A 24,845-nucleotide genomic window follows, 5' to 3' on the forward strand; every position below is an offset into this window, starting at 1 on the left:
ACTATCACTCCAGCCCCATCTTCTAGATTTCTTGACTGTTCTTTTACCACAGATGTTATCTTTGCTTTGGAGGACACTTCCAGTGTCACTATGAGTGTAATATCCTGTGAATTTCTTGACTGTTCTTTTACCTCAGATGTCACCTTTCTCCTAAGAGTCATTTGATCTTACCTTTTTAGACCAAAGAATGTTTTTCGTGTCTTTTCAGAATATTTGGCAGGAACTTTTTACTTTTTCTTTACACTAAATATCTCCCAGTAGTGGGCATGTGAATGATTTAAAAGTTTTCATGTTGTCTTAAATCATGGACTGGGTTTTGTGACATACAAAAACTTCAGTAACCTTTATTGCTTCCACTGTGCTTTATATTCTAAAACTTGGTCATATAGGTTGTTCATTCAGCGATTAACCCTCACAAAGAATACTATTTTGGTGAAAAATTTGGGTAGCATCTCTTGAACTACAAGTGTCTTGTGTAACAGAGCTTTCCATCTAGCCTCAGACAGAAATTCAACTCCTCAGAAGTTCCCATCTTCACCCCCATTTCCTGATTGCTCTTTCTCAGTTCCAGCACCTCACCTCTGTTTCTTCTACATTGTGTTAGACTTCTGCCTAGGCCATATGTTCTTTTTAAAATTGTGGGATCTTTGTTTAGATATATTTTGTGGGGAGTTAGGCATGCTCCCAAATGATGCGTAGGTGAGGGGACCCCACCAACAATTCTCAAACAGGTAATACATAGCCCCGAGGATTAGTCCAGCCTCATCCAGCAGTGCTAGGGTAAAAAGTGCCTCTAGGATTGCACTCCTTTTTTCGTAGGGAGCATGTGGTGATGACTTCAAATCACAGTCATCCATACACATGTCAGGCAGGCTCCTTACCCCCTGTGCTGTCAACCTTCTGTTTAGATTTTTTTTGAGGTTCTTCATATACTTTATATCCAGCACTCTGTCTAATACCCCATAAAATATCACTAAGATTTATGTGCTGCTATGATAGTCTATCTCCCAACACCTTAACCAAAAATGGGAACCGGAAGTCATAGTACTGGCTATTATCTCCATTAGGGAATCAGACATGACTTCACCTCTGTCGGGTCCTTACTAAGAGCAAGGCTTAAATATAAAATCTCAAACTATTAATTCATAGATCTGAGAAGCAGCATATAATTTGGTTTTCTTTCAATTCCTGAGAAATTACTTAAATTTTATTTCTCTGAGTGTGACCCAAAAAGCCAAAAAAACAAATAGCAGTGCTCCTACATTATGTAATTTTAAAAAAGCCAAAAAAATTTTTTGCATCTATTAATGGACACATCCATAACTTTACATATCTTATATGTATATGTGATTTTGATTTTGGGGGAGAAGAACTTTCAAGTTCAGTTATACAATCAAGTGTTGTCAGTTATCGTCATCATTTTCATTTATTTAGATTCTCAATTTTTCTTCTAACTTATATATAACCTACAAGTCACTGTACAGTCCTGTTTTTTATATATTTCTTATGTTTTTGGTTCATTTATTATGTTGTGCAATATCACCATTAGAAATTCCATCACCCAGAACAGTGACATCATCCAGACAATTTCACTTTTTTCTCTTATGGAAAAAATGTAAACATACAAATGTATAAAAAAGAAAAAAAAACGAAGCTGAGGATCTGGAGCAGTAGTACAGCAGGCAGGGCTTTGCCTATTATGTGACCAATCTGAGTTCAGCCATAAGGTCCCCCATGCACTGTCAGGAGTAATTCCTGAGTGCAGAGCCAGGAGTAACCCCTGAGAGAGCTGAGTGTGACCCAAAGAGCAAAAAAAAAAAAAAAAAAAAAAAAAAAAAGAAAGAAAGAAAGAAAATAGTTGAATGAAAGACTCATGTATTTGTTGTCACATACCCAAGTAAGCTCTAAATTATGCAGAACCCCTCATACAAATTGAATTAAAAATAGGAAATACGTTATCTCTCATAAGTTATTAAGACAGGAGGTACCTTTAATTTGAATCAACACATATATAACAGACTAGCTTCTTTTTTTTTTTTCTTTTTGGGTCACACCCGGCGATGCACAGGGGTTACTCCTGGCTCTGCACTCAGGAGTTAGTCCTGGCAGTGCTCAGGAGACCATATGGGATGCTGGGAATTGAACCTGGGTCGGCCACATGCTAGGCAAGTACCCTACCCCCGTGCTGTCTCTCCAGCCCCACAGACTAGCTTCTTGTTTCTCTAAGGAACCTGGGGAGAAAAAACATAACCAAAAATTAGGGCCAGAGACTTGGAGTGTGCACTCCTAACTGTGTAAGGCCTGGGTTTAATCTCCAGTCCCAAAAAAGGTCAGGTGTGTTCCAGAAATCAAAAGTATACCTAAGAACCAGAAATCATATTTTCCTTAAATTTCAGAGAAACTCTACTCAGATCCACCCATTCTATCGTTAATTCTTCTTTGCCTTAAATTGGTGGAATTATCACATTTAGTTTAGAAAAACAAGTTTATTAAAATATTGGTAGCATGCTTTATGGTCCTCTATAGCAGTAATCAGCACTTAAATGTTAGCTTTTGTATGTTCCTGTTAGATTTAAAATGTCATCCATCATCTCCCCATTTGTTTCTTTCATACAAATATATGTGCCATATACATTCCAACTTGTTTTCAATAACTTTTCTTTATCTGCAGTTTTTATTTGTCATTTCACATTTCTGAAGTCCCCCCTTGCAAATAAACCCCTTACCTTTCATCAATACCATGTGAACATGTCTCTGTCAAATCTTACCTCAACACACTGTCATTACTGTGCTTGGTCACAAACCCCAGGGTCTGCTTATTGTAATTGTATATTTACATTTTAAATCTTTTTAGGGATTTATTGGTTTTTTTTGTTTTTGTTTTCATTTTTGCTTTGGACCATAATCACTAGTACTCTGGACTCACTCCTGACTATGTGTTAAGGGGATACTGGGATCTGTGGTGGTGGAAAATGGGCACTGGTGGAGGGATGAGTACTCGAACATTGTATAATTGAAACCCAAGCACAAAAATTTGTAAGTCTACAACTGTACTTCATGGTGTTTCACTAATAAAAATTAAAAAAAAAAAAGAATTTCTCCCCTTGGGCCCCGAGCAATAGTATAGCGGCTTGGGCTCTTGTCTCACATGTGACCAACCCAGGTTTAATCCCCTGCATCCCATATGGCCCTTTGAGCACTGCCAAGAGTAGTTCTTGATTACAAGCCAGGAGTAACCCCTGAGCATTTCCAGATGTGGTCCAAAATACAAACAAAAACCAAAAAAGTTTTGGGCCAGAGCCAAATTACAGTGAGTAAGGCGCTTGCTTTGCATGTGGCTAACCTGGGATCAATTCTCTGCATCCCCGATGGTCACCTGAGCACAGCCAGGAGCAATTCCTAAGTGCATCGCCAGGTGTGATTCCCCTTTCTTCCCCCCAAAAAAGAATTTCTCCTTCCGTGCTTGGGTATAGGCAACGAGGGATCAAACCTTGGTCTCCAGGCACACCAAGAGTGCTCTCATCCCATCAAGCTGTTTCTCTGACCCCTATTTGCATGTTTAAAGTTTTTCGTTCTTCTGCATACACAAAAGCTATTACTGTGTTCTATATGTATAATTCCTGTTACAACACAAGATCTTTTCTATCTGTGGTAGATGTGGTATATAATCCCCATTTACTCCTTCCAAGTCATGTATTATCCCTTCTATCTGCACATAGTTTATATATTTCATGTTTTTCCATATCTACTTCTTCCTAGAATAATACGAACAAATGTAATGTTGTCAAATACTTATTGGATAAATGTAATATTAGCAGTGCATGCTTATGTTATTATGGTTTTTTTATTTCTCTAATTTAGGTCTTTGAGTCATATGGAGTATTTTGGTTGTTAACAGTACCAATCTAATACCACTGTAATAACACTCTTGATGTTTGTAGATTTATCATTCTTAAGCAACTTGAGTATTCTGAGCTAACTTTTAGTTCTGTTGACACTCTTTTGATCCTTATTGATTGGTAAACTAATGGTAATAATTCTGATTATACTGATCGTAGTCTAACCCATGCCAGGCAACTTCCAGCACAGCTGTGATGTGCTATCAATATCCTGAGCTATTGTCATATATAAATTAACTTTTCGCAAGATTTTTAAGGGAGTTCATTTTTCAAAATTTTGTATCTAATAGTGCTGTCTTTTATGCTACACACTACTATTATTCATAGATTTTTAGATCATCAAAACTTTTCTTTCTTTTTTTTAATTTTTGTTTTTGTTTTTTGGGTGGGCAACAGCCAATAGTGCTCACGTATTACTCTTGGCTCCGTTTCCAGGGATCACTTCTGGCTGGGCATAGACTACCATTTGGGGTTCCTGGAATTGAATCTGGGTCAGCCTGTTGCAGGCAATCTCCCTGCCCACTGCACTATCTCTCTAGCCCCAACGCTCAAAACTTTTCATATCTGTTTCTTGCAAATGCCACAGTTTAGGTATTAAGTATTTTGTTTCCTTTTCTATTCTACTTGATTTACTCTGGTAATTAATACCAATTTCTTAATTCCTTCAAAATTATTGAATGACAGACAGAAAAAGGGGTGCAGAGTACAGAGAATTCTGTGCTTTATTCTTTAGAGTTAGGGGCTGCAGCTTCCTTGTCTGTTATGCTTTAGAATGAATGAGTCTTTAATGAATTGGGCTATTTCACCATTCCTGATTTAAGGTCTGTTGTAGCAAGTGACAGTTTTGATGCCAGTAACATATGTGAATTAAATTAAATTGCCTTTCAGGATTCAACCAGTCCGCTCTGACCCAGTCAGCATGCCAGGGTCATCCCGTCCCGTCTCTGATCGAAGGGGAGTTTCTACCATGATTGATGCTGCCTCAGGTAGAAAACCACCTTTGAAATGTTTTCTGGGTAGTTCTGTGTATTCTTAATTTCTTGCACAATATAAAAAAATTTTTTTTGTTTTCCTCCCCATTTTCCACCTATTTTTGGATTTATGTGCATGTGTGTGCATGTCTCTGTGTGTTTGTGTGTTAAATCAATATTGTGCCTACATTTATTGCTAAACAATGTCATGCATTTAAATATTGTTAAGCTTGCTGAATGATTCCATGGAGTTGGCACTTGATTAAATGTAATGAACACAAGATTCAGGGCTACAGGGTTGATGACTATTTTGCCTTTGATCTGTGAAATGTGGAGAAGCAACCTTGACAGAGAACGTAAATACAATATATGGATTCAATTTACTCAACCTGTTGAGTATCAAAGTGCCCTGTCCTGTGGAAGTTGAGGGTTCAAATGCTGTCGTTTAAATGGTTTTATTATTGAAAGCATAAAGTTTAGAAATTCATTAACTTAAATCTAGTCTGCCTATTACAGTTATTAACTTCTTATTCTTGGAGCCAAGCCATGAATATGGAGTATTAGTACCTGGAAGTAGATCTTTGCTTTTGTAGGTGATAGTTGTTATGTTAGTATTAGGAAACTTTTTTTTACCTCCTCTGCCAAATAGTAGAATTGCTTGTAACAATACATTTTCTCATCTTTAAACTCAGTGATAAAGTGATGCATATATTTTGGTGCAGCTGTGGAGAATCTGAGATAGCACACAGCAGGGTTTCATAAAAAGGTCTCCTACAAGTAGAGTTATTGCTCTTTTAGTCAAATAGTTGAGTCAGAGAGGATTTTAATCTACAGCAATTTCAGAATCCTTAGAGACCACTGATATGATTGAAGTTGAACTGTGAAAGAAAATGGAAACAAACACAAAACTGATTTGTGAAGGTCTCCCATTTAAAAGACCGATGCTTCTGTTTCTGATTCTGTCTCTGAATGCATTTCGAAGCTTGAAAGCTAAAAGATTTTTTACAGTTTTGTATCTTTTTATCATTATTATTAGTGGTAGTAGTAGATTGTACCTTGTGTTTAATTAAATCGTATCTGGCGCGGTGTCTTCCTTTTTAACACAGACTCTTGCTTTGGAAAACTGATACTTGTTTTTCTGCTTGGACTTGGCAAGCATGGCTACTCGCTAGAATCAAACACTGAAAAGCGTAACTTCTTGATGTTTGCATCCCTGCATTGACAGAAATACTGTTAGGTGAATTAAAGAAGAAATCTTTACAATAGTTTATTTTGAGAATACTCACACGGTCCATTCATCGTGAATTCTCATTTATCACTGTGCATCCTGGAAGTTATGTACATTAGCCTGAAGTCTTTTACTCAAGGCTACAGTAGTAGGCGCAGTTGGGGTTCTGAAATGTTTTGAAATTCACATGTTGTATTTCAGAGTTGGGTGACTGGCTACTAGCAAGTGATTTGGGTCACTTGTAAAACAGGTAGAGTGTGCTTGCTAGGAGCTTCCCCATTCAAGACTATCCTCTAGCTATTATTCATTACTCACTCTGCTCTGTCTGGTTTAGCACTTTGTGATATTACCTCATGCCATAATGAAGAATTTCCGTGAACTATTACAATCATAGTTTAACTTTGTTACAAGAATAGTTTTTACCTTGATATTTGAATAAAGATTTATGTCCATTTCCATGAGAGATGTGTCCCAAGAGTTTATGGAATATTGTTATAAAGTTATCTTTTGAGTAGAGAAAGGATTTCACAGTGGCTGAGCCCTATTGATGATTTCCTTGGTCTATTTTCATTCCAGAAAACAAATCTTTTCTGAAAGATAGGAAGAGCAATGAAATGTATGCACTGCTTTCTCTAACACTGACCTAAAAAACTCTGTAGGTGAACTTATTAAAAATACTTTACTTCTCAAATTATTTGGATCCCATTTGTTCAATTATATATGTATATATATATTTTCAGTGAGTAATATTTTGGGGGGAACTTCATAATTTATCTAATCTGACTGTCATTGTTACAGGTTTACTTTCCTATTGATGTTTAATAAGATAGGGGCAAAGGGGCTTGGGTTCTTCATGAAAAGAAGTTTATGGTAAAATTTTGTTTTCGCACCTTTACTAGAGGGCATCTGATACATGCTTATAATTTCTTCTGAACCCTAAGTGCTTTTCTGATTATGACTCAAACATTGGAGTTAGCTGTGTATTAGGAAGATGCCGTCCGGAGCTCTGATGCCCTTTGCTCAGAGACAGGTGGGCTCCACTAACCTAAATTCATCCTTTTGTCTTACCTCTAAATTATTTCTATGAACATTCTATTATATTTTTAGTTATTCCAATGATACAGTTTATAGCTGTTTCTCAGATTTTCATGTAACTTTTGTTCTATCTGTTTAACTTAGTTGTGGCATAATTTTCTAATGACTTTTCAGAGGCATAGGATTTGAAATGCATTACTAAGTACTTTGAGAGCTGTATTACTTTCAAATGAGAAATATTTTATCTAAACCTTTTATTGATTGGCAGTGTTACTCTAATCAGACTAAAAGGTGTCAAAGCATTGTGCCACCCTTGCTAAGAAATATTTTCTTTTCTTGGTGTCTTGATCATCGAGTGTGCCATGCATCACTCCTTTACATCTGATGAATATGTTTCCTAAAATTCATATTTCTCACTTGTTATTGTCAGCAACTTAGGATCCCTACATTTTCAGCTCTAGTTAGCTCCTTCTAGTCTCTCTTTTTTTTTTTTTTTTTTGCTTTTTGGGTCACACCTGGCAATGCACAGGGGTTACTCCTGGTTCTGCACTCAGGAATTACTCCTGGCAGTGCTCAGGGGACCATTTGGGATGCTGGGAATTGAACTCATGTTGGCTGCTTGCAAGGCAAATGCCCTACCTGCTGTGCTATCGCTCCAGCCCCCCTTCGAGTCTATGTTTAAGCAGATACCTTTAGATTCCACAAATCTATGAATGCTTTATAGGTAATGTTAACTTCATAACATGTTCCATTTGGTAATTGATGATTCAAATGATAATATACTAAGATTTTGAGTTTTAATAGTTGCAGGACACCCTCTTCTTGGCTAGTGAAAAGGCTGTTCTGGAAACAAACTTGATGGATTTAATCCTTACACAGGTTGCTTTGAACAAATGGGATTGAAGGAATTGCTTCATTTTTCCTGTGTAAAACTAATCAGCATTAATGTCATATACTATTTATAGACAAAGCACTGCATGGATTATTTTTTTTTCCTCTGTATGTTCCATTTGGTTAGGTACTTGTTTAGAATTCCTTCCTATTGTTTGTCTTTAATATGTGTCTTTCTTTTGATAAAAAAAATAGCTGAAAAGAACAATAGAAAGCTAGCTGTCCATCTTCAAAGTTCAGACATTGTCCCCCCCCCCCAAACCCCTCTCTCTCACACCCTCCTCGCACGTGCGTGCGCACGCACACACACACACACACACACACGTGATTGTCATTTTCTTTCAAGGTAGATATCTATTACCTGCTAGATAGTTCCGTACCAATTCTTGTTGCTTTTGAGACAAACAGGAGCCTAGAATAATGTCCTTCATTTTGAGTTTGTTCTAGTTTATACTTAGGTTAAGGAAATTAATATTTCCTGAGGAAGAATTCAACACAATTAAGAATAAAGGAAAACTTATTCCTGGGTTCCATGAAGTGAAGGCAACTTTGTCCACTTCTACTCTGGCAAGCATTTTATAGAGAAGATAATGTATTAGATGTAGTAAGAGCAGCAGTATGCACTGTTCTGAGGAAACTGACAATGGGAGAAACAAAATTGACAGATAAATACATGGAACCTATCCTGTAGAGTAGCTTTGATACATAAAATGTCAGTTATATCAAAAATTTAAATAGGGGCATACTTGATTATGTGTTATTTGTTATGATTCTTGAATGGAGAAATTTTTGTTGTGCAGTTGAAATAATTAGGAAGAAATTCTAATTTAGGGGGCCAGAGCAATAGTAAAGTGAGTTGTGTGCTCACCTTACATGTGGCCAACCCAGGTTTTACCTGGCCTGAGTCTTGACAAGAGTGATTCCTGAGCAAAGAGCCAGGAGTCAACCCTGAGCACATAAGATATTACCCCCACCCCCAAAAGAAAGAAAGAAATTCTAATTCAGGAATACTTTCAGCACCCAACTTTTCTCACTAACAGAATGCTTTACTTTCTGAGGAAAATGACATATTTAAAAAATCCCAGATTAATGTGATTCTCCTGATAATTGGTGCCTGCTTCATGGTTATAGTATTGTGTGTATCAGACCTTTAAAAAGAACCAATACTGCTTATTAGAAAAGGATGATTGAGTCACCAACAGGGACAGTACAGTCAGATCTATCTCTGTTGGAGGGACGTTATTATAGAGGCATTTTTTCTCTTACAGAGATTTTCTGATACACTGGGGGAAGATGATAATGTAAAGATCATATTTCATTATCTGTAGTTACCATTCAAAAGAGGTAGAGAAACTTAGTCACTGTGTCTTGAAACCATGAGAGACGAAAGATCCTGGCTTTTAGGAAGGATCTTTTTTTTGTAAAAAGCGAAGAGAAACTGTTCAGTGGTGAGGTCACTTAGCTCAGCGATTTTAAAGCTGGAGCCTAGTGACAGGACCATAACGTTATAATTATGGTTTTGAACTTTCACTAAAACTTTCAAGTTGTATTTCTGATATCTCCCTTCCTCTCTGCATCCATTTAGAGGGGGAAGAAAAGAGAATTTAAGGTTCTGTATGCAAAAAAAATGTTTATCACCTGTTCTGGCAAGGGCACATTCAAATAATTTCCTAAAATAATTCCCAGATACAAATATATCGCATTCTTTAGAATTATTGAGGTATTTATTTGATTAAATTATGTGGTTTTCATTTAGTAGAGTTCAGATATTCTTTGTGATTATAAGGTGACGAAAACTCCAGGCATACTTGTACCTTGGTATTGAAAGCCTGTGTGGGATCAGTAAGAGGATTATGGATAAGGGTGAAATTAAAAGAAGGCTTAGTCTTGACCTGTGAACAGCCCTTCACAGGGGAAAATGGAGGTCAGTGATTTTGCTTTGACACTATTTATATTTAAAACAGAGAATATTCAAATACTCATTGGAATTTTTTATTGGAAATGAGAAGTTGATGCATTATTTCAACTCTGTTGAATTCCCACTATCTGTATAGAATCATAATAATGTTAGAGAGAGTAAGAATAGTGGGGAAGGACTTGACTTGCCCATCAGGAAAGTGCTCAGCTACATCTTTCTCCTTCTGATTGAAATATTCCTCTCGTTCTTCTTTCTAATATTTATAGGATGTTAGAAGATCAAAGTCAAGTTAACAATGTGGAAAAATTGAAAAATTTAGTTCAGCAAAAATAAGAAAAAAAAATAAAAGATTACCCTACTTCAAGATGAAGAAAAGGTAAACAGAAGTAGAAGAAGCTGTTGGGAAAGTTTTTTTTCTGGTGACACATTGCTTCTTTGAATAAATCATTGTGTCAACTAAAACCTTGCCTTTGCTTTCTCTATCACAAGCACCAGGTCCTTGACATGACTTTACGTCTTTCCTAAGCATTTTGAGAAGGAATTGATGGAATTCTCCCTACTGTTGATATACCAGGGACCACATAATTACATGGAACTTTTTGGCCAAATGACCCAGCGTTTCTTTTTTTGTGCCTTTATTGCTACATCTTTAATACAAGCCTGGACTGTTTATGCAGTCTGTTCCCTGAGACTGTGGTGGCAGAGGGACAATATTGGGGCAGTATTAGAATTTGTTTAAGTCTGAGCCGGGAATTCCATTTGTCTTAGTGACATGAGTGTCAAACTGTTAGTGTCACACTATTTTAAATTGTGTCCAAGAGCCTGAGAGGCTTATGCCTATAGGTGCTATCTATAAACTTAGAAACAAATAAAAGAGCCTCTCTGCATTGAGTATGTCAGCCCAGTGAGCAATTAAAAAAGCAGTCTGGGACCCTCACCCAGGCAACTGAGAGCTAGAGCTCATGATAGTCTGCTGGACAGTGATGAAAACGCAGAGAAAAGCTAAAGCCAACAATTAAAGTGAAAATAATGTTCCTGGGATGAATCCTGTTTTGCAAACTCGTGGGATGGAAAGAATCGTGACACGAATCTTTGCTTCTAATGTTACATGTGCCGATAACTACTTGTTGGGGAAATAGTTTCAAAACCCCAATCTTGTTTCCATAAAATGAGAGCATTGAAATAGATTATTTCCCTCCCAATTTGAAAAATAGATTAATTTGTAGTTTGGATTACCATTGGGAAGTTGTAAAAAATTAGTACATAACTTTGCATGTAGCAAAAGTGTACATGTAGGGCCATAGATATGGTAGAACACATTGCTTGCCTTGTGTAGGGGGTAGCCTGGGTTCTGTCTCTGGTACCCCATTGTTTCCCCAGACACTATTAGATATATCCCTGGGATCTCCCACCAGAAATACTGCTCCCCTTTAAAATCTTAATTACATAGCTTGATGAAATTTTAAACCCATATAATTATCATTTACATGGAAATATAAAGTATTCCAATTATTCCATAAAGTTTCCTATACCCTAACAGTATACCTGTGACCTAGAAATAAGCATTGACTTTTTCATCATACACAGAAAATTAGCTTTTTTTTATATTGAGCTTCATGTAAATGGAATCTGTAGATACTCTGTATGTCTGGCATCTTTGCTCAAATAAATGTTTTTGAGATTCATTCAGGTAGTATATATGCCATTAGTTTTATTTGTTTTTTAAAAAATCATTGCAGTGTAGTAAGAATATAACATGGTTTATATATCCATTATATTGTTTTTGACCTCTGGTTTATTCTAAATAAGTTTTTTATAAACTTCCTTCAACTTCTATGTTTTTTGTGCATCCTAAGCATTGAACTTTCAGCCATATGCCTAGGATTGAACTTAATGACTTATTAGGCAGGCATAACTTACATAGAAACTGCCGAGACTGTATTCCAAAGCAATTTTTACCATTTTAATTCTCTTTCAGCAGCAGCATCTGACTCATTCTAATGAATATGAACTGTGATATTTTCCCTCCTGTGGTGAATATTGTTATCAAGCACCTTGAGTGTACTTAATGTTCATTTTAATATCTTGTTTTCATAGTGTCATTGTAAAGTGTTTAACCACTTTAATTTGGTCTTTTGTCTGTTGACCTCAGAAATTCTCTATCCTGAATTATTTTGCAAATATTACTTTAATTTGTTTTTTCACTGCCTTATGGGATATTTTAATAAAAAATATACATACATTTTTTATGGTTGTTTCAAATACAAAATCTTTCTTCTGACATTGATATAATACCTTTTTCTCTCGAACCTATATGTTTTTCATCTTTGCATTTAGTTCTAATATCCTCTTTAAAGTATTTTTTATTATGACGTAAGGCAAGGATCAAGGTTCAGTTTTTCCAGTTACAGTAATAGATAACTAGTTACTCCAATAATAGTTATCAAAGGTAATTTGCTTTGCCTCCAGTAAATCTCATTGATGTCTATCAAAGGCACATTTTTCCTAGATTCTGTATTTTATTACATTGATCAAGCTAAAAATCTGTCTTCACAGATGATCATTCTATCTCAGTTATTTTAGCCTTTTAGTAAGTTTGAAATTAAGCAGCCTAATTCTTTTACCTTTTCATGTATATATTAGCTATTATACGTTCTTATATTTCCATAGCCATGAGTGTGAACATAAATACTAGTGGTTCCCATGGACTGCTGGAAGTCCCTGTTTAAGGGGTCTGTGAATGGAAACTATTTTTTAACAGCATGGAGTCATTATGTCTTTTTAATACTGTATTAAAAGTTTTATAGATGGTACAAAGCAATAATAGATAATATGTATGGTTTCGTAGCATGTATAGTAAAAGCACCAAACTCCACTTGTTTGATAGTTCATAGTATTTTATTTTAAAAAAGATAGGGCTTGAGAGAAAGTTCAGTAAACTGGAGCATATGCCTTGTACGCTGAAATTTCCTGAGCACTTCCAGGAATGATCCCCTAGTACTGAGCCAGGAGTAGCCCCATAGCTGGGTGTGGTTGATGAAAAAGGGAATTGATTATTTAAAATGTTTTTATAGTAATAAAAGTAGTTTATTATATTCTAAATTTGAATAAAGTAATTTTATGACATTTTGGTGCCGTTGTACTTATTTATTATAGTCCCCACGTCACGCTGGAACGATAGCACAGCGGTAGGGCGTTTGCCTTGCACGCAGCCAACATGGCTGACCCGAGTTCGATTCCTCCGCCCCTCTCGGAGAGCCCAGCAAGCTACCGAGAGTATCTCGCCCGCACAGCAAAGCCTGGCAAGCTACCCGTGACGTGTTCGATATGCCAAACACAGTAACAAGTGTCACAATGGAGACGTTTCTGGGCCCGCTTGAGCAAATCGATGAACAATGGGAGGACAGTGACAGTGATGTCACAATGAAAATTAAAGTAAGATAGTTGGCTTGAAGAAACACACTTATGTGAGTTTTGTTAACTGACCTGACAGTTGTTTTCGTGGTGGGTCATTGTATTTGATAGAGCAGTTGACAAACTATTTTGAGATTTTTTAGTATTTGACAAATATTTCTCAAAAATAAAGTAAGCCCTGTTACATCAAGGATAACAACTGATAAAATCAGGGTCAGAGGTAGAGTACATAGCTTGTGTGCTTGTGTGCTCCCTGGCACAGGGATTCCTCTGAGCACAGAGCCAGGAGTAGCCTCTGAGTACCTACCTCCCCCCTTAAAAAAAAACCTGACAATTTATTATCAGTAATTCTAGTATTAAGCTGAAAATTTTAAATTTGGAAAACATATCCACATGTATTCACCTTGTCTACTGAACAGTTTTCTATTACTTAAAATATGTTTCTGGTGAGATAGATTGTTAATTATCATAGGTTGTTAATATGTTTTTATTTCATGTAATATGGTAAATCAGTATTTGGTAGATCTGTTGTATTTCTCAGGTGAATAATTTTATTCATGCATGATACCACAAAATTATGTATGAGTAGTGAATTTATAGCAGCTATAAGAACAGAGGATTTTAATATAGCAAACTATGAAAAATAATAGTATTACATATGTTACTGCAACTGATTTGTTAAATGTCATATCAAAGAGGTATGTATTCTAAAAAAAACTCTGCCCCTTTCTAATTTTTTTTAATGAGACCAAGTTATTTTTACATACTGTTAAGTCACATCTCAGAATGAATGTATAAATGAATAGACATCTAGCAGTTGTCTGTTTCAAGCATTTCCTCCCCCCAAAAGTAAAATCATCAGCATTCTCACTGTATTTTTATATGGAAATTATTTTTAATAAATGTGTCATTTATATTAATATGTTAATGTATTTTATTATATTTAGACATGTTAATTCATAGGTGTCTTCAATATTATTATTACTCACAAGACACATGAACCAAAGTTCTTTTAACTCCTCTACTTTTGAGAGCACACAGGCACCATGATTAGAAAATCAGATAGCTTGAATCCACTAAGATATTTACATATATGTTTTAAGACCTCTAGTATTATATTTAGTAGTAAAATATCAAACACTTGTTCCTTAGATTAAGATGATCACTTTTCTTCAACATTACACTGAAAGTCTAAGAGAATAATAAGGAAGAAAAACAATAAAAGATACATAGGTTAGAAAGAAACACAATTATCCTTTTTTTTTTTTGTAAACATAATTACAGAGTAGAATTAATACATGAGGGCCAGGGATGTGACTCAATTGATAGGAAAAATACCTCACACGTGTGAAACCCAAGGTTTGACCCCAGGATTGAAGGCCCCTGCTTCCACCTGCTCCTCATGACTCGAAATGACCCTGAGATTAAACACAGTTGGGTGTGGCCCACAAAGTAACACAAAAGAGAAAGAAGAAATGAAATGTCAATCAAATCTTATCCCATATATGTGTAAATATCTTAGTATATGTACATATATATACACATAAAATGCATATGTATATATACACAAAAGCATATGTATATATACATTTTTCATAGGGCTTATTCCTGCCAGTGCCTGAGTTTTAGGGTCCATTCCACTAGAGCTACACCCAGCAGTGCTTGGGAAGGTTTTGAGTGCCCAGGATTGAGCTCAGGGCCTCACGCGTGCCAGGTATGTATGCTGTAACTCGAGCTGTCTCCCCAGTGTCATTCCTTTAATTGTCCTCCCGTTGTTCATCGATTTGCTCAAGCGGGCCCAGTAACACTGTGAGACTTGTTACTGTGTTCGGCATATAGAATACATCACGGGGAACTTGCCAGGCTTTGCCGTGTGGGCAAGATACTCTCAGTAGCTTGCCGGGCTCTCTGAGAGGGGCAGAGAAATCGAACTCAAGTCAGCCATGTTGACTGCATGTAAGGTGAACGCCTTACCCGCTGTGCTATCGCTCCAGCCCCCTTTAAGTGTATATTCTATTACTCATTTGGGCTGGAGCGATAACACAGCGGGTAGGGCATTTGCCTTGCACACAGCCGACCAGGCTGACCTGCGTTCCATTCCTCCACCTTCGATTCCTCCGCCCCTCTTGGATTGCCCAGCAAGCTACCAAGAGTATCTCTCCCACGGCAAAGCCCCACCTGTGACGTATTGGATATGCCAAACACAGTGACAACAAGTCTCACAATGTTACTGGGAGTGCTCAAGCAAATCAGTGAACAACAGGAAGACAGTGACTGATTATTCATTTATTGTAATGAAAAGATGGAAAAATTATGGAAGAGACAAACTGACGTTCTAAAACTGGGAAACATAATATTTAAATAATACAATGAGTGTGCTTAAAAGCTGAGAGTTTTCAACTATTTGTAAAATGTATTAATTCAAAGTTTCAGGCATTTCAAATAGCTCAGTGTATTCCTAGCAAAAATAATAGAAAATGGTACATATCAGAGTTAAATTTCTGAAAGCCCAAAATCCTAGAACAATTTTACTCTGCCTACTATGTTTCTTTATTTTTTAATTTCAGATTCTAGTGCGAATTGAATTTTGACAAAATTAGAAGAATACTTATAGATTTCATTGGTAAGATGAGATCCTTGTCTCCCAGTGGTCTATGAGGCATCTTCATGGTGTTAGCAGTAGATGACAGGAGAAGATGGGAGAAATTTCCTATTGGCATTCCCAACACTTAAGTCCAGTGATTTCACATCCTCTCATTTGATCTCATTTAAGTAGGATCACAGATCCATTTCAGAAACGTGCAAGAGTAGGATCAAAGACATGTTGCTTTCTTATTTAGAATTACTTGAAATACTGGCTCTAAAGATAGCGAAAGGCTCAAGGCTCTTGCCTTGCGTATGTTCAGTCCCCACCCCAGCATATGGTCCCTTCAGTACACAGAACCAGTAGTAAGCACAGCTCAGGGTGGCTTGCAAACAAAACCAGAATTACTTAAAATGTATTGTGGTGGTGCCTCAGGTAGAATGAAACCCCTTTTAGTCTTCCTGATCAAATATTCATTTCAAATCACATGTGGGCTTTCAAGAGAATCAGCTATTCAGGTGGCGAAATGTGTGAATGCAGCTGGCAGTGAAGTTCCCGTGTGCTGAATTCCCAGCTTGTCCTTATTGCTTCAGGCAACAACTGACAAGCCTGCCTGGCCATTGGCTTTCCGTTTCTGGCATTTATAGGACTGAAAATTCTTAGTGTCACAGATACTTAAAAGCTGTCCCTGTTACGGTGGCTACAAACAGTGCTGGAGGGTCCTTGTTGCATAGAGATGTAATCGATATGGTCCAGAGTTCTTGACCTGAACCTATAATTATCTGGATGTTATAAAGGTAGCTTGTTGTTACAGAAAATGCCTATATTCAGAACATTGGGGCTAGAAGTTGTGAATGGAGGGAAGAAAAATAGAGGCTTTGTTTCTTTTTTTTTTTTTAATACTTCATAGAATTTCAGAGGCTATCATGATGATCATAGAAGAGTGGATTCCTATAGGATTAGCATCTTGTATCTTTAGGATTTGGGGTGCTGAAGTTTAAATCTCACCTCTGAGTTTATCCCTAATAGCCTTCAAAAATCATGATTTCCATTCTGGCATTTTGTGAATGTAATTTTTTTAAATATCAAAATAGATTTTTTCTCCCATGGACCAAACACCTGCAGTTGAATTGCATCTTTAAATATCTTTTTTGAATCTGATCTTTACATGTTTCTAAGTATATGCTGAAAAAAAAAAAACTTGGGAGAGCAGGTATTCTGACCTCACATCCTGATCCACAGACAGAGTAGTGGAAATAACACTTGTAGCTGTTAGATTGAAGGATGCCAACATTGGTAGTGGGTTTGGAGCTGGAACTCTGATTGCCTGAAACTCTGGTATCAACAGCTTTGTAAATTATGGTAAGCAAGTTTAAAAATTGAAGTAAAAGCAGGAAAACAAATGGAGGAATAAAGTTATAGCTGACGTGAATCCTGATTGCTGTGCACCACTGGGCTTAAGATAAGCTTTGGATGTCTTTGTTAGTGGATCCCCCTATACTTAAGAAGCTTGGAAAAAGATAGGAAAACAATGTCTCATGCTGGAGGGCTCTTTGAAAACAAGGACTCTGTATTTTCACATGCCTTGTATTGTTGGCTACCATAGAGCAAATAATAGATATTTGTTGCGTTGTTAATCTCTGATAAATCATGAGGCCTTAAATACACCATAAATGAATTAAAATTTAATAATGCTGAATCATTATATACCCATTACTGTTAGACCTAGGAACTATATTCCTGACCTATGGTCCTCCATCAGGGTTGCCCTGAAGTTAATAACCACTATTCCTTTGTTTGGGCCATCAGAAAATGTAGTACTTGAAATATTTTGTAGAACTTTTCAAATTCTCTCTCTCCGTTCTCTCTCTGTCTCTCTGTCTCTGTCTCTGTCTCTCTCTCTCTCTCTCAGTTTGTAATGGTCACACTCAGCATTGCTCAGAATCAAGGGATTATAATTAGTGGTGCTCGAACCCCCATGGCTATACCCAGTGGGTCTACCACATCCAAGACAAGTACCAAGTACAAGCTCCACATACAGACCTGAAGAGCTGGGTTTGAATAGCTTCAGGGGAGACTTCTCAGCCTTCAGCACTGATGAGGTGCTGTTGTCTCCCCAGGCATCACTGTTTTTAAATAATATGCTGCTTTTATTTGATATCTTTCACATCTAGTTAATAAAACTAACTGTACTTGTTAATAAAACCTACTGTACTTACTGTCTCTCCAGTCCATTTTTTTAAAAAAGCATTATGTAAGTATTAGGGAGAAAGGAATGTAGCTAAAATGATGGAGCACACCTATGTACAAGGCCCCAAGTCAATTACTGGTACCACATGGTCACCCAGGCACATTTGTGTAGGGCCTATACCACCATGCTCCATTGCTCCACATACAGACCTGAAGAGCTGGGTTTGAATAGCTTCAGGGGAGACTTCTCAGCCTTCAGCACTGATGAGGTGCTGTTGTCTCCCCAGGCATCACTGTTTTTAAATAATATGCTGCTTTTATTTGATATCTTTCACATCTAGTTAATAAAACTAAACAGTGACCCTCAAAAGCTAACATGGAGATGAATGTTTGAAGGTTATCATTAGCCTTGACTGTAGCAGTTTTTTGTTTACTGGGATCTCTGATTGCCACCAGCAAAGGCCCACTGAAATGAGTTGATAGGCTTTGTTTTCTGCTAATTTTCAGGTTTTTAAGGTGAAAAAAAAAGGTATTTTAAGCTGGGTCTTATTAAATATGAGCTCAGGGTATTGGTATACAGGGGATCTGAACAAGTACATTGCAGATTCATTGTAAGTTCTTACCATTTCAGTGTTTTGTACATGTGTTCTAGGTAGCTATGTACCAAGATATCTTGAGTCTTAAGCCTGCTAGTATTGAAAGAGTATAGTTATTTGGTAAATAAATGCTCAGTGTCAGTTTTGTAGAAAATACCAAAAGGTGCACTTGAAACTTTGACTTTGCCACTTTGTATACTCTTTATCTGTTTTTCAAATAGAGAGTTACTGTTTGATTTTGAAGAGAAAAAGACTCTCACTCTTCTGTTTTCCTCTCCTTAAAAAGGTCAGTTGGAGCACCTGACATCTTCTGTGTCAAGAGATGTTCCTTCAGTGAATCAATCTCTCGAGTTTTTATAACCATGGTAGAGCCCTGATTCCTGAATCAGAGCTCCTAAGCCTTAACAGAGTTCAACTTTGGTTGGTGCCTGAATCTTTTTTATTTTATTGAAAAACCAGTGTAACTTTATTTTTTTTTAATTAGTGAAACACCATGAGGTACAGTTGTAGACTTACAAATTTTTGTGCTTGGATTTCAATTGTACAATGATCAAATACACATCCCTCCACCAGTGCCCATTTTCCACCACCACGGGTCCCAGTATCCCTCTGAAACCTGTTCTTAATTTTACTCTTTATTCCAATTCACCCAATTTATTAAATTAATCACTCTCTCCTCTGTTCTTAAACTTTTACTGTTGTGTTTATCACCTCATATTAAAGTTAGTTGAGCACCATTTCCCATTCTAAACTGTGAGCTCATCTTTGTACTCCCCACAGTACCGAGACTGGTTCGGCCGCATAATAGACACTCAATAAATGTTAATGAATTCAACATTTCAGCATGGAATATTGAAACCAAATTCTCTGCCTTGACTAAACACCGTAATGCCTCTTAAGTGAGAAGGTTTTCTTGTGCACGTGCAAAACATTCATGCAAAACTCTCTTTAACACCTAATAGAAGTTAATACCTTTCTGAATTTGACAGGTTACTGTTGCACATTGTGATGACTTTATTTGTGTAAGTGAAGAAACTGAGGTTAAAGATATTAAATAAGGTGTCTCTTGTCACCTAATGTGTGGTAAAGTGAAGTTATGAATCAGTGAGTGAAACCTACAGTTTTTCCAAATATTGAGCATCTCTGTCATAGTAGCATCCCTTGATTTTGTTCAGTAGGTGACAAGATGTGTATCTGAGACAGAACAGGAACTTTCCATATTTTATCTTTATGTCATATGCTATATGCATGAAGGAACCGGCAGAGGAACCCAGGCATGCAGGTCCCGGGGCTGAGATCTCCAAGCCTGCTTGGATCTGGACTGGGCCTTCTCCACCCAGATCCCCCATCTTCCAGTAGGTAGGCGTCACACCCACCAGCTGCCACCGGTGCCAGGTGGTCCCATCAACGACCAAGACCCAGAGACTATAAAACCCAGCTCCCAGAAGCAAATGCGGCCACATGACATCTTATTATCTCGTTCTTACTTTGGAGAACCCAGCAGGATACCGAAAGTATCCTGCCCGCACGGCAGAGTCTGGCAAACTTCCCGTGTCGTACTTAATATGCCAAATACCAGTAACAGCGATGGGTCTCATTCTCCTAACCCTGAAAGAACATTGAGTGTGGCTCTTTTAAAATCTCAGGGATAGGAAGAAGGAGATGTTACTGGTGCCTGCTCGAGGCTATCAACGAACAACAGGATGATCGTGATCATGATCATATGCTATGGACATCACAGAATTCATAAATATACCTCTACTCATTGAGGGAAACTTTTTTAAAGAAACTACTGGTACTTTCTCCCTGATGAAGATTTGATAATTTCTTGTGAGGAAAGCTACTATTGATCAGAATGTGTTTTCTCAACATGGGAAAGGCTTTCATTAAAGAATAGTGATTGTTCAAGGTCATGTTTCTTTTCCACCTACTTGTAGGAAGAAGCAAACTTACAGAATATTCAAAATGTATATGTGGTGGTGAGGTAGAGCGAGACAAAGCTATTCTGTTTCTCACAGAGGGAGATTAAAGAATATGAACAGGCTAAAATTTTCTGATTCTCAATGGGCCTTCCTAATTGTAAATGGACCTGCCACCTTGGTCTTCTCGTCTGACCCTGCACATTTGAGGAGGAAGTCCCAATAGAATATTATCCTCAATAGTATTTATCACCTCAAAGTTTTTAGCTGCTCTGAAACCTGCAGGAGCTCTTCAGAACTCAATCATGAGAATTGTGTTTTCACATGTTAAAAGTAGTTAAGCTTGATTTCTTACTGTTTTTATGCCTTCTATTTAATAGATTTGATCCAAGTATGAATAACTAGAAATGCTCTGCAGGGATATTTCTTTCGTTCCTGCTATTGATGGTAACATTTTCGTTGTAGTTTGCGTGGCTGTTGTGTCAAATAATTGGTTCATGGTTGGAAGCCTGCCTCAAGTGCTGCGGGGGAAGGCAGTTGGATAGAAATAGAGAAGGAACCACTATGACAATGATAGTTGGAAATGTTCACTCTGCTAAGAACTTCATGCTAAAAGTAGGTAAAGGAACAGACATGATAACCTTTCAGTACCTGTATTAGAAACAAAAATGCCCAAAAGGATGGAGAAAGTGGGGGATGGGGGGACAGGGAGAGAGAGAGAGAGAGAGAGAGAGAGAGAGAGAGAGAGAGAGAGAGAGAGAGAGAGAGAGAGAGAGAGGTGTCTACCAAAGAGGCAGACTGGAGATGACGGAAACTGGGGACATTGGTGTTGGGATACTGGTGGAGGATGTATGTGGTGTGTGCTGGAACATTGCATGATTGAAACCCAATCATGAACATCTTTGTAACTGTGTATCTTATGTTGATTCAATAAAAATAAATAAATTAAATAAATAATAGGGCCAGAGAGATGGCTCAATGGGCTGGATCTCATGTTTTACATGTAGGAGGTCTAGGCTTGACACCTTGCACTGCATGGCTCCTGGCCTCTAGCAATGATCCCCATGTATGGAAACAGGTATGTAGCCCTTGAGCACTTCCAGGTGTGGCCAAAAAACAAAAAAGAAAGAATACTAAGAGTAGTTCTGATTTATTTCAACAGTACTATCTTATGAGTAAAAATGGAAATTATTAAAGATCCTAGGCTATAGTCCAAACAGTACAATTCTAGAGCTTGTATTCTTTTTGCTTGTTTTTGTTTTTGGCCACACTGATGGTGCTTTTGAGTCTATTCTTGGTCAGTGCTCAAGCAGTGTTTGGAGGGCTTATGAGGGGCCATGTAGTCCCAGTAGTCAAACCTGGGACTTCCACATGCAGAGCATGTATTCCAGCTCTTTGAGCTATCTCCCCAGATCGCATCTTATATTTTTATTTTATAAAGTAGTTCACAACATTTGATTACATTTAATATTCAGACACCAGTCCCACCACCATTACACCTTCTCATACAAATTAATATATGAGTTTTCTGAGGGTTTGCTCCAGTTATAAAATATTCCACTTTGATATTGTATACAATTATATTAAACAAAGAAGTTATTGTTTGCTTCCTCCTTTACCATATAGTTCTGTCTTTTAAAAATAGTATTAGTTAGAGTTGGAGAAAGTACAGTGGATAAGGCACTTGCCTTGCATGCAGTGACCCAGGTTCAATTTCTGGTATCTCATATGGTCTCCTGAGCTTGCCAGAGTAATTCTTGAGTGTGATGTCAGGAGTAACCCCTGTGCATCACCAGGTGTAATCCCCAAATTAAAAAATAACAATAGTATTTTATTAAAAAATATTATTGCTTTAGGTATCAAAAAACCCACTGATTGTAAATTCTGTGATCCTATGTTGTTTGGATGTACTCAGTATTCTGAAGTGTCTAATGACAGTTGTTTATAGGAAAAGTTTTCATAGCTGTGCTTTGGGCACTGTGCTGAATGTTGACTTGTAAACGGAACTGAAAATTGGCATTCATGGCATACGGGTTGGAGGCTCTAGAATGGTAATTATTCCTCGACTCTCTTTTTCCTCCTCAAAAAGAAAAATCTCCAATTGGTTTTTTCCCAAGTTAAGCTGACTTCGGTTATATTTGGTTTTGGATATAAAGACATTTTGCTTTGTTTCAATGGAGAAGAAATGGAGTCTTTTTTTTTTTTATGTCTGAGGAGCAGAGTATCCTTTAAGCACGTTAATAAGACTGACTTTATGTTTGTTTTTTGCTATCTTCATCTGTCAAAACAGATTGCCATGTGTTCACACTTCTTCCCTGGCCTGGCGCTGTGTTGGTCTGTCTTCTTCTGTTTCTCCCTCTTAGCTTCTTTCTTCCTATTTTGAGGATTCTTTTTTCATTTCTGTAAAGGAAAAATCTGACAAGGATGCGAAATATGACATTGTTTTTTATGCATGAAGGTTTTTGTTTGACTGTCAGACTTGTTCCTGGCATCAGGTTGGTGGAGGGTTTTTAGCCTGGGAGAGACTTTGTTTGGGATCATAAAAGTGTTGGGGCGTCACTGCCTTCTATTCTTCCTTCTTCGAAGCTGACATTAGTGGTTTCAGCTCTTGTTGACCCGTCTTTCCACCAACACTTCAGAGCCTATTAGAGGACAGTACTTGGATTTTTCTTAGGATGTGTGGAGAGAGAAAAAAAACCTCCTCAAGTTACAAATGGTTTCATTTAACAAAATGACTATTTCCCTTGGAAAAGTTTTGTCTTTTCTTTCAAATTTCCAGGAGTTGGGTGGGCTTGATGTTTGTTCTTTCACAGCGTCTCTCCACCCCCGCACTCACTTTGGCATAAATTCTGGGAGCTTTCAACTCTGTTCTAGGCTTCTAACAGATCCTTGACTATGGACTGACCAAGGCACATTTTCCTGCTAAAAAGAAACTTTCTGAGTTATAATGATGGGACAAACTGCTACAATTCTGTTTGTTTCCATTGCATAAATAGAGGAAATGCTTAGGAAGATCAGTATTTAACTATTTCAAGTAACCTTTGAGGTTGAGATGGATGCTTTTTTAATAGAAAAAGAAAGCACTTAATTTCACATTTGATCAAATATTGGATAAGTGGTAAGCTCATTTTTACTTAGGCACCTTAATTGTTTTAAGCTCCAAATCAAGTATTTTGTGTCATCTTGGGCACAAATCTGTATCTTGTGCTGTCAGAGAATTTAAAGCATTTTCATTTTCCCCTGGTATCTGAAGGCTTTAGAAGTGAAAAAGATTTTTTTCACTCTCACCACAAAAAATAATTTTTGTCATATGCCTCACCCTTATTTTCACATTTTTTAATTTGCATTTATCCTTTGCCACATAAACTTCGCCCCACCCCAGGCCAGAGCACTGTTGATATGAGTTTTTCATAGGCAGTCCCACAAGGAATCCCTGAGGAAATTAAGGATTTCCTGGCTAAAGCAGAGTAGAGTTCTTCCATTGTGTCAGGGAACCAGACCATGCCCTAAATGTAGGCAGAGCTGAGAATAGAAAATGTGTGAATTCTTGATTGTTTCAAGCTCTGTAATTTATTATCCGCTACCCTCCATTGGTTTCCTCTTTGCTTTTGACTTAACTGTGACTTTGTAATGGAGCCATATCTGTGTCTTCACTCTTTCACCCCTCCTTGCTAGAAAACATTTAAATTGGGTGATATATATCAATGTTTTACTTAAAGTTAGTGAAAACTATCCTGCCACAGAGCAAAATGCTTTAAAATTTTTCCCTGTACCCACCCAGCTTTCCATCCAGGTGGTTTACCCCAAAACCTGGACTTTGCTTTCCTTAGACCTTTAATTTTTTTCAACCAGAGGATCTTCAAAAAACTTAGAAGGAGCCTCATTTCATTTGTGAGGTTTTCAATAAACATTAAGTGGTGCTGTGGCTAGGATGCCTTGAATGGCCTTGAGTATGCTGACACTAGAGGAAAAACCTACAGAATTCCTACACTAGTTTTTTTTTATTCTGTGTTAAGGGGAAAAAAGACAAGTAAGAAACATAGAAGAGTTTTCACACTGGTACACTCTAGACAGTCAGGGCAGCAGAGGAATTTTCCTAGAATTCAGGTTTATGATTCTCAGCAGATTATTTAAATGTTGTCGTCCTTGTTTGTACATGTTCTCTCAAGAAAGTTTGGGAAATGCAGGGACATATAAAGA

The 24,845-nt window shown here is 37.3% G+C and overlaps 1 protein-coding gene across 7 annotated transcripts in view; it reads left to right on the forward strand.

Moving 5' to 3' along the window:
- Nucleotides 1–24,845, forward strand: part of BCAS3 (BCAS3 microtubule associated cell migration factor) — a 660,253-nt gene that overhangs the window by 370,401 nt on the left and 265,007 nt on the right. For 6 of the 7 annotated variants that reach the window (XM_056128175.1, XM_056128179.1, XM_056128177.1 and 3 more), the window contains one exon: nucleotides 4,788–4,885. In XM_056128175.1, the coding sequence (XP_055984150.1) occupies nucleotides 4,788–4,885 (98 nt within the window). Of the gene's footprint in view, nucleotides 1–4,787; nucleotides 4,886–10,208; nucleotides 10,603–24,845 lie in introns of those variants that run through there. The other variant, XM_056128182.1, reaches the window with a different exon arrangement.

This window comes from Sorex fumeus, unplaced genomic scaffold, assembly GCF_029834395.1.
Source record: "Sorex fumeus unplaced genomic scaffold, SorFum_2.1 ptg000063l, whole genome shotgun sequence".
Classification (NCBI taxonomy): Eukaryota; Metazoa; Chordata; class Mammalia; order Eulipotyphla; family Soricidae; genus Sorex; species Sorex fumeus.